We start from the raw sequence: 9943 nt of genomic DNA, 5'->3' as shown, positions 1-9943 counted from the left end.
TGAATATTTGTTGCAGAAATATTAGTGTTCTGTTACGAGATGTTCCCCCAGTAGGGATTATACAGTTTTTGCAATGACTCCTTTCTAAAAGCCAAAAAAATTCTAAATTACAAAATCATCTCTCCCAAAGGTTTGGGGTAAGGAATGTGGACTGGCTTCTCTTTTTGGCCGTAAGAGGGCAGCTCTGCTCTCTGTGTGCATCACTGCCCACTTGGAGCAATGTGAACCCTGGCTCCTTTAAGTGACGGATAATCAAGCAGATAGGATGGGTGTGACGGGAGCTGAATGCTAATGAACATGTAGTAGGCTTCTTTTGAGCCAAAGCCAGAAGAGTAGTCAAAAATCGTCACCTCAAGGGTTTTCAGGCTACAGGAAACCTCAGTAATGCAAAAGGCATGAGCGGTGCAGCTGTCGAGCTGCCTCAGGACGGTCGGTCCACAGGGAGGCAGAAGCCAGCCGAGGAGCTGGCGCCCACTACACTGACGGCAGACTCATCCGGCCTAGGGCCACTGCCCACTATGCGGGGCTGACTGTAACAGTCTCCCCTTCCAGAGCTGGCTAGGGGCCAAGAACCCTCTCTCCTCCCCTTGGACCAGGCCTGCCTATGGAGAGGCTTCCATCTTGCCTCCCAGTCTGACAGCCTCTGGTAAAGGAGGCCAGCCCTATTTTCTCCTTCCTTCCCTCCCTGCAGCGACCCAGTGCCTCACCCCCAGCTCCAGTGTCCATTCTGGATCTTCCCCTTCCGTGACAGACTCACAAAGCTCTTGATGCGAATGGTTTTATTTTGCCACTTAAACCATGGTTTCCTTGTGCTGGCCTGAAGGGGCAGGGGTGTGGGACAAGCTGCTGGACCACGGGTTACAGTAGCAGTAGGAGGGTCAGTAGCAGGAGTGGTGAGATGCTGAGTCTGAGTGCCTGTCCTTGACTCCCAGGGGAATATCATGCAGCCCAGGTATAGTGTTAAATTGAGAAGGGCTGAGGCAGGAACGGTCACTGTTTCTCCTCAATCTGGTGAGGAATGGGTCCCATATAACAGCTCAGTGGAAGCCTTCGGGCCTGTTCTGACTCGAGCAGGCCAGTGGCAGCAGTGGGGCTGTCTGCCTCAGCTCTCTTCCTTCTTCGCCTCCCCAGGCCCTTTGGCAAAAGTCCCTATGAATCCTGGGGAAGATACAGCTGTTCCCAGCCCCTTCCCCGAATCAGTGTCTGATCTGATGAAGGTAGCTTGTGGGACCTGGCTTCCTCCAGTTCCGACGGATCCTGGCATTGGTCCTCCTGGAGTTCAGATACTGCTCGCTGGAAGCCATCTCCGTGGCACTGCTCTGTGGGTCGGCCGGTGGAGCGCGGGGCTCTGTGATTCTGCAGGGAACAAGTGTGTTTTAAGCCAACATCAATAGGAAGGACAGTACAGGGACTGAAGAGATTTTGGTCATGGTGAACTATTAAAACACATTGTTCAGGGGGACTTCCCTGGTGGTCCAGTGGCTAAGACTCCACACTCCCAGTGCAGGGGGTCTGGGTTCGATCCCTGGTTAGGGAACTAGATCCCACATGCCGCAACTAAAGGTCCCGCATGCCGCAACTAAAAAAGATCCCGCATACCGCAACTAAAAGATATCCCACATGCCGCAACTGAGACCCGACGCAGCCAAATAAATAAATATTAAAAAACAAAACAAACAAAAAACATTGTTCAGGGCCAAATGAGACCAGGGCTCTGGTCTCATCTCTGCCCAAAGAGCTGCATGACAAGGCAAAGCTTTCAGACTGCTCTTCGGTAAAGAGAGTGGGGCTAGATCAGGGGGTGTGACACTCAGCATTTCTTCATCTTCCTCATCCTGTACTCATGGCAGACATCATTAATCTGTCCTGATGCAAGACCAGAGGGCAAGTATCCATCTTAAGATGATTTCAGCAGGGATTACTAATCAATTGGAACTAATATGAGCAATGAAGCTGATTTGCTGCCCCTGGACCTGATGATCTCAGAAGGCCTGCTCAGATCTGATATTCTGACTGTGGGCCCAGCGTGTAACCCATAGTGATTGGTTAGGCCGTGTGGTTCAACTCGATCTCCTGGGGCTTGCTGTTCCTGAGCTGGCAGTGACCTAATAATAAGCAAAGAGGTGGAGGACTAGGGAAAGTTTAAGGTAAAGTTTCTCAACCGTTTTTAACCCTTGATGTCTCTACAGTACTCTCTTATGCTATTTTCTTAGTAATCCCACAGCCAAGGTTTTCACCAGGCTTACTTTTGAATGTTACCTGTTCAGCAACAGGTAAACAGGACTGTTTTTTTCTTCCAGACCATAGTCCCTCGCACCTGGTGGAGAATCACTGCGAAATGAGGTGGCACTGAGAGGACCCAGGCACCCCCTCCCATGGGAGTAGGGTTAGGGTCATAGACGATTCCAGTAGTAACAGCAACCTCTAAGTGTCAACCATGTGGTAAGTAAGCGCTGTGTAGACCTCACAACAACCCCAAAGGTAGGTACTTCGAGGTGAGGCCAGGTTAGCAGCTCCAGGCCCCAGAGCCGGGAAAGGGTAGAGTGGGCGTGTTAGTGCTCTCCTCCCCGCGGCCCTCCAGCCCCAGGGGCCTACCTGAGCCGGCTGCAGTGGTGTAGCGAGGGGCCCAGGGGCTTCTGCCGAGGGGGCCTCTTCCTGCGCAGCCTCTTCAAGGCCTCCACCACACGGTGGTCCCCTGCACACTCCCAGACGACCTGCGCTCGTTCCTCGGCCAGCTGGTCCCCGCTGCGGTGAAACAGGCCCTGGATCTGCAGCAGCTCAGCGTCCTGGAAGATGTTGGCCGAGGCCTGCTTGCGGCCCCGGGCTTCCGTCGGGGCCTGCCAGGGGGGCGGCTCGCTCACCACAGAGGCGGGGGTACCCATCCTGGGTGCCGAGGAAGGAACAGGGAGGGTCGTCAGCAGCTCAGCGGGCCCTTCCCAAGCCCTGGGGTCCTGACTAACGCAAGGGCTTCTGGTGTTTCTCTTCTCCAGGAGCCGAAGTGGAGGAAGTCTTGACTTAAAATCACTCTAATTTCCCAGGGCACCTTGAGGAAATAATAATGATGATGGCAGTCAAACTTTACTATAAAGTGCTTATGTGCCTGACGTATGTATTAACTTAAGGGTCACAGAAGGTGAGGATTGTTTATCTCCACTTCACAGATGAAGAAGCGCACCCCAGATGTTAAATGACTTTCTTGCAGGCACAAAGCCATGTGTAAGTGCAGAGCCAGAAGTAGAACCCAAGTCTGTCTGGCTCTGGAGTCCACGCAGACCCCGGGTCCTAGTGATAACGCCCGTAGCAGCGGCAGCTGAAACGTGTTAAGCACTTATGTATCAGGCTTCACTGTAAGGGCTGTATTCACATAACATCGTTGAAATATGAACACAACAGCCTATGAGGTAGGTACTTTTTAACCTCCTCACGTCACAGATGAGGAAACTGAAGAACAATCCAGAATCCTCTGATGCTGAGACCTAAGCTCTGTGGCACAGAAGTAAGAGAGGGGCTGTGGACTTGGGCTCCCCAGGTGGGAATCCGGCTTCTGGCCGCCTGCACCACTTACTGGCTGGGTGACCCTCCACACCTCATCTGCTTCCTGTGTAACTTAGCCATACTAGTACCTGCTTCGTAGAGCTCCTGTGAGGACTGAGTGAAGACACATAAAGCATTAAGACCACTCATTTGCTTTTCCATCTACAACACTGAGAAGAGTCATCCCATTTTCTATTTTCAAGACCCTGGGGATGAACCTAGTCCATATAATTTAGTAAACACGGTATGAAATAGACCAATCATATCTAACCACAGTCCAAAGGACCACAGAGACAAAGGTAGGGGCAGAAGAAGGGGTTACAGGGTTAGAATATCCTATCAGGGCAGAGGCAGAAATCGATACTAAGTTCAATAAAAGTTAGGCTGCGGTCAGTGCCCCTGCCTCCTCATATGCAAGAAATGAAACTTGAATTACCTCAGTTCTAGATAGTTGTTTTTGAATGATAAAGGGATAAGAGGCTCACCCACCTTATCCTTATCTTCACTACAGCCTGAAAAAGCTATGGGATTGGAAAATAGACTGGAGACCAGGAAGACCAAGGACTTTGGCATTATACAGAATTGGGTTTGAATCCCAGCTCTGCCACCTTCCTGGCTGTGACCTTAGGCAAGTTACTCAACCTCTCTGAGCCTGTTTGCTTAACTGTAAAATGGGGCTAATAATCAATTTTCAGGATTATTGTGAGGATTAAATGGGTCTAGTGTGGTATCAGGTCCCCAGTGGGAGCTAAATAAATGCAAATGCCCCTCTTCTTGGCCTCCTTGACTTTGTTACTTGGGTCAGGGGTGTAATGTAGACGCTCCTTTTCCTCTGAGCAGCCTGGCCTGAGCCAGCAGAAGGCCTGCCTGTGCTCCCTTCACCCTTCACAGTCCTGGGCCTAACAAGGAAGGCCTGGTTGCTAAGTCAGACCTCATTCCACAGCCAGCTATAGAGATACCTATCAAACAGCAACCGGCTTACAAAGGGGGAAATCAAATTTAAAATATATTTAAATTAAAAATGTACACGCCCACTGTAAAAAGTGCAAAAGAACAGAATCAGGGACTTCCCTGGTGGCGCAGTGGTTAAGAATCTGCCTGCCAATGCAGAGGACACGTGTTCAAGCCCTGGTCCGGGAAGATCCCACATGCCGCGGAGCAACTAAGCCCACGCGCCTAGAGCCTGTGCTCCGCAACGAGAGAAGCCACCACAATGAGAAGCCCGGGCACCGCAACGATGAGTGGCCCCTGCTCGCCGCAACTAGAGAAAGCCCGCACACAGCAACAAAGACCCAATGCAGCCAAAAATAAATACATAAAATAAATTTATTAAAAAAAAACCAGAATCATATAAATAAGAGCATTACCAGTTTCCCATCCATCCTCAGCCCACCTGCCGAAGTAACCCTTACTCCCACCTGCTTTTTATGCTCTTGAGAATTTGAGCCATCTCTCTCTCTCATTCACACTCCTCAGATATGACTGTCCCCCTCCTTGCCCTGGCCATCCCTCCTCCTCATCCCAGTAGCCATCCTCCTTCCAGTAATTTCCACACTCACCCTGTCCCAGTTTCTAGGCCTTCTATCATAAGAACCCCACTCTCTTTTGAAAAGATTTAATAACTAAAATAAACCTTCAGAAGACTGATAAATTAACTTCATAAAAATTGTGCTGGGCTTCCCTGGTGGTGCAGTGGTTGAGAATCTGCCTGCTAATGCAGGGGACACGGGTTCGAGCCCTGGTCTGGGAAGATCCCACATGCCGCGGAGCAACTGGGCCCATGAGCCACAACTACTGAGCCTGTGCGTCTGGAGCCTGTGCTCCGCAACAAGAGAGGCCACGATAGTGAGAGGCCCGCGCACCGCGATGAAGAGTGGCCCCCGCTTGCCACAACTAGAGAAAGCCCTCGCACAGAAACGAAGACCCAACACAACCAAAAAATAAATTAAAAAAAAAAAAAAAAAAAGAATAGCTCTTAAAAAAAAAAAAAATTGTGCTTTTTGGGGGACTTCCCTGGTGGTCCAGAGGTTAAGACTCTGCGCTTCCACTGCAGGGGGCGTGGGTTCGATCCCTGGTCAGGGAACTAAGATCTCGCATGCTGCGCGGTGTGGCCAAAAAAAAAAAGTTAAAAAAAATATGTACTTGTTATCTGGAAAATGGGAATTTAAAAATCTGCCTCTCCATAGGCACAATTATGGGAATCCAGTTAGGACCTAATATGTGTGGTAATTAAACCCCCAGCGCCGGATGATATAAATATACTGTGACCAGACAACAACAGTCACCAAGTAACACTTTCAGGCTGATAAAGAGAAATAAAAGCTAACTATGGGGTGTTTATTCCGAATCAGCGACATGCATGATATCATTTCATCCTCAAAACAGTTCTTAGGAATCAGGCACTGTTATCCTCATCGCCATTCAAAGGGGACTAAAGAGTAGCTGAAATACATATCTTTGGCTCAGCCGAGGCCAGAACCTCATCTTAATGACTGCAGCCCGAGCTTTTAAACCACCAAGTTGCCCTCACAGCCAGGCAGCTCAAAGCACAGTTCTTCCCATCATTTCTGTGAGGACTATTTCACTATTCTTATCTAATTCACAAAGCGGGGAAACTTGCCAGTGGAAAGGGAAGAACAGTGAATGTCCCACATGCCAGGCAGGAGTGGGGTTGTGGAATTTATTTTAATCTTCACTAGCACCAGAGCTCTTTACCAGGTGACAGGCTGCCCCAGCCTTGAAGCCATGAACCTGTGGCACTCTGAAGAGGAAGATCCCCAGCCTCCACAAAAGAAATCTGGAACTGCAACCCGGTCCAGTGCACAGAGCACTGGCTTATGAGTCAGAGGACGAGGTTCGAGCCCTAGTTCTGCCACTCATGGGCTCAAAGGCCTCAGGCACTTCACATGGCCTCTGTGGGCCTGTTTCCCTCTTACATCTGAAATGACCGGCTGATGCTTGTGGTCTCCAAGGGTATGTGCTGGTGTTGAGAGTCAATGATTCCATGACAAGGCTAGGTCCATAGGGAAGCAGAGGTGGGTTTGCTTGTCTGCCAGGGTCCAGGAGCAACACGTGTGGACAGGTCTGGCTCATTAAATGCCAGGGAACTCCCCACCAGTAGCTCCCCTTTTCTTCCCTCCTCAGTCTTCCCTGGAGGCCAGACCCTGCTGTGCTGCTGTGGGCTGTGGGGTTAGGGTCTGGTAGAAAGAGAACTCACTGCTCTAAAGCATTCTAGTGACCTAGGCTGGCTATGGCCAAGCCTGGAGCAGACTCCCAGACTGACCTCGGTGGTGGGAGAAGGGGTGACAGTCCTTCTCTTAGACTCAGGCAATCTCACCCTCCCTTCAGAGAGAATGGCAATGGGATCAAGTAGCAGCGTCTGCCTCAGGGAGGATGTGGCTCAGAGCCTGACCTCCCAGATGGTCCAGCCACCTCTGCCAGGGCTGCAAGGCCCTGCAAGGCCCTGCCTCCTGCCTCTAGCCTCTAGCCTCCAGCCTCTAGCCTCCAGAGGCCAGTTACAGAGTTACAAACACACCAACAAGGAACCACCTGGGAGAGTCTGAGCCTCCAGCCTCAACCACAGCCTCCATGAACCTCGAGAGGCCTTGGCACCTCCAGATTTTGAGGCCCCTCACTCCTGGTCTGCCTCCCACTCTGGGATTCAGAAAGCAGAGTGAGGCTGGGAATAAAAATCAGTGGATTTCATGTAGGACTATCTGGTAAACTTTGAGAAAACTGAATCGGAACACTTTTATTATCAGAACAAAATTTCCTGTCTTACTCAATGTGTTACTTTCCCACGAATTTCCTGGACAAGACCTGAATCCAGGGAAGTCAGTGTGTACTTGAACAATGGCAGTTTTTTAAACTGGGAAATGAAACCACGGGTCTATTAAAAGATTATAAGTGGATCTTTCATTTCAGAGCTGACATAAAAAATGGGTATGGGTCTGTGAGCAAATGCGTAAAGACTAATTGTGAAATACTTCAATTTGATCCAAACTAGCTTAGAAATGAACTCCTAAAGTAAATACCAAATGTTGAAAGTGAAGTTCAACTTGTTTTGAAACAGTCAATAAATGGACTGTAGGGCTCTTACAAAGAAATATATTTAAAAAGTGACTCCCCATGCACTGAATTTGCAGTACATAAATACGGTGCCCAACTGAGCGTTCTTTGTCATGTATGAAGCTCAGTTCAGACAGCCATTCCCTCTGTAGTCTCAGGGAGGTACAGGGAACTATGACAGGCACAACACACTTGTATGACCTGGGTGGCAACTGGGCCCTCACTCACCCCCTTCAGATAATGCTGGTGATGGTAATAATCTGTAATCAGAGGCCAAGGGCCTCTTCAGAAAAAGAACTGGAGGCTCTGGCCGAGGGCCCAAATCAACACCTGTGGCCTTGGCCTGCTTCCCTGCACAGACATGCCACTGGACAGCAGCCAAAATCAGTGGCTCCTTCAAGCAGGAGGCTCAGTCCAAATGGCCTTGTGGGCCTAGCTCAGCCAGGAGAGAACTGGACACAGGTTGGTCTCCAGTTCTGTGTCCCAGGAGGTAAAGAAAGGAAATGGACCCTTCCCCCAGATCAATTCTCAGATATGACCTGGAAGTAAACCCTGCTAGATCTAGGAATAACTCTTCAAGAGTTCAAGAACCCTGAATTCTGGCTCTGCCCCTGATAACTGGGTACCTTGGCAGGCCTCGGTTTTCCCCTGCCTCAATTTGCTCATCATCAAAATGGTGAGAATAAATAACCCTTAGGGGATAGGGAGATAAAGCATGTGAAAGCATCTATCCCAGTACATTACATCGTGAATGAATGATGCAAGGGAGAGAAGCTGTTTAACCACCAGGGACTATAGAATCATTGCCATTTTCATCCTCACTACTGTCATGAAACTCCCTCAAAAGGGACCTTCACTCTTGGGAGAAGAGAGTAAAGGGAGATGGATTCATCTGTGGACTTTTAAATCATAGCTGCCATTGAGGCAGCTTGCTCCCTGTCAAATGCAGAAGAGCACTTTCTGAGGAGTAATATCTTTAATCCTCACAACACCCCTATGAGGAAGCACTATTATTGTTACACCCATTTTACAGATGAGAAAGCTGAGCCCAGAAAGGTTAAGTAACTTCCCAAAGTCACACAGGTGGTAGGTGACGAGGTTGGGATAGGAACCCTAGTCTGATCCCAGCGCCCACGCTCTCAACCACTGCTATTTTTGTTCCTGCCAGATGGCTGACGAAGTCGTCTGGGGGAGGAAGGATCCAGGAGGCTCTGAAACGGGCTATCTGCTTCTGCGGGTTTTGGAAGGCGCAGGGATCGAAAGTCGGGTCTCCCAAGCCAGCCTCTGTACTCTCGACACTCCACCACCCCGCGGGGAGTTAGAGTGATTACTCACCACGCTGAAGGGCAGAGCCAACAGACCTCAAATCGGGATGGGGTCAGCTAAGATCCACCCACCCCAACCCCTTCCACGGCTTTCGAAAGGGCGGGCGCAGCTCTGGGCTTCCTGCCTCGACGGTGCTTACAGGGACCGGACGGCGTTTATCAACAGGACAAGACCTTGGGAGCGGGTATCCTGGTCGAGGTCACACGGCGATATCCCCAGCACGGGTCCGCCCCCGGGGCTCAGACGTGGCCGCTTCACACAACGACGGGCTCTAAGTGGACCTGGGAGTTCGGGTCCCGGCGACACCCCTGCTCTGACGGCCCGCCCACTCGCTTCCACCGCAGCTCAAGCCAAGATGCCGAACCTACGTACCTGGCCGCCTGAGGCAGGCCACCTCGGTCACAGCCGCGGCTCCCCGGAGAAAACGCTCCCTGGCCCGAGAACAGCCAATCCTCTGCCGAGCTTTGGTGTGAGCGCCCCGCGAGCCTTCCAAAACCGAACGCGGAGACTCCGTGAACCAATCGGCGGCGGCACAGGGGCGAGGGGCGTGTCCCGCCTAGACCCCTTCTCTCCGAAGGCCTCGAAATCCGAGTGCGAAGAGGCCCCAGGTCCAATCAGCGGCGGAGCAGCAGAGGGGGGCGTGTCCTCCCTGGCCCTTTCCCTCCGCCCCAGGCAGCCCTCGCGCCGCGCCCGGAGGTGCCCCCTTCATTGACGTCAGTCCTCGGGGAGAGCGCGGTTTTGCTGGCTCGGGAGCGGGGGCGGGGCCGCATTCCTGCCCCAGGGTGCGGCGACGGCTGGCCCTGCTGGTTACACGTGACGGATGCCCCCCTCCCCTGGGCCGAGGCCTTTGCGCACGGCGCCGAGTTCCCTGCAGCATGTGGCCCTCTGCAAATAGACTTACAGCTCCTTAAACACAACTCCCAGACCACTTGTCTTCTGGCTGCAGCTTTGCGGGTGAGGAAGGGACAGTCCGGGCGGTGGTCAGACCTTTGGTTTCAGAGCCAGAATGTCGTGG

General features: G+C 51.4%; 1 protein-coding gene across 6 annotated transcripts; it reads right to left on the bottom strand.

Moving 5' to 3' along the window:
- Window positions 1-762: 762 nt before the first annotated feature.
- On the bottom strand, window positions 763-9557 carry AVPI1 (arginine vasopressin induced 1). Of its 6 annotated transcripts, none has more exons than XM_036827924.1 (3): window positions 9301-9557; window positions 2596-3043; window positions 763-1356 (listed from the first exon to the last, which is right to left on the bottom strand). In XM_036827924.1, exons 2-3 carry the CDS (start codon window positions 2880-2882, stop codon window positions 1197-1199), a joined length of 447 nt encoding a protein of 148 aa, XP_036683819.1. In that variant the 5' UTR covers window positions 2883-3043; window positions 9301-9557; the 3' UTR covers window positions 763-1196. The 6 variants fall into 6 exon arrangements, with proteins under 6 accessions (XP_036683819.1, XP_036683821.1, XP_036683816.1 ...); XM_036827926.1 differs by having other exon boundaries at window positions 2596-2883; window positions 9301-9554; XM_036827921.1 differs by lacking the exon at window positions 9301-9557 and adding an exon at window positions 8938-9293.
- Window positions 9558-9943: the final 386 nt, after the last annotated feature.

This window comes from Balaenoptera musculus, chromosome 16 (assembly GCF_009873245.2).
Source record: "Balaenoptera musculus isolate JJ_BM4_2016_0621 chromosome 16, mBalMus1.pri.v3, whole genome shotgun sequence".
Classification (NCBI taxonomy): Eukaryota; Metazoa; Chordata; class Mammalia; order Artiodactyla; family Balaenopteridae; genus Balaenoptera; species Balaenoptera musculus.
This window is presented reverse-complemented; position numbering and strand designations above follow the sequence as displayed.

Excerpts from the sequence above, each read along its gene's own strand:
- AVPI1 (XM_036827924.1), bottom strand. The coding sequence starts at position 2,882 with ATGGGTACCCCCGCCTCTGTGGTGAGCGAGCCGCCCCCCTGGCAGGCC. Across the intron at positions 1,357-2,595 it reads CACCACTGCAGCCGGCTCAG|AATCACAGAGCCCCGCGCTC; the intron begins GTAGGCCCCTGG and ends TGTTCCCTGCAG.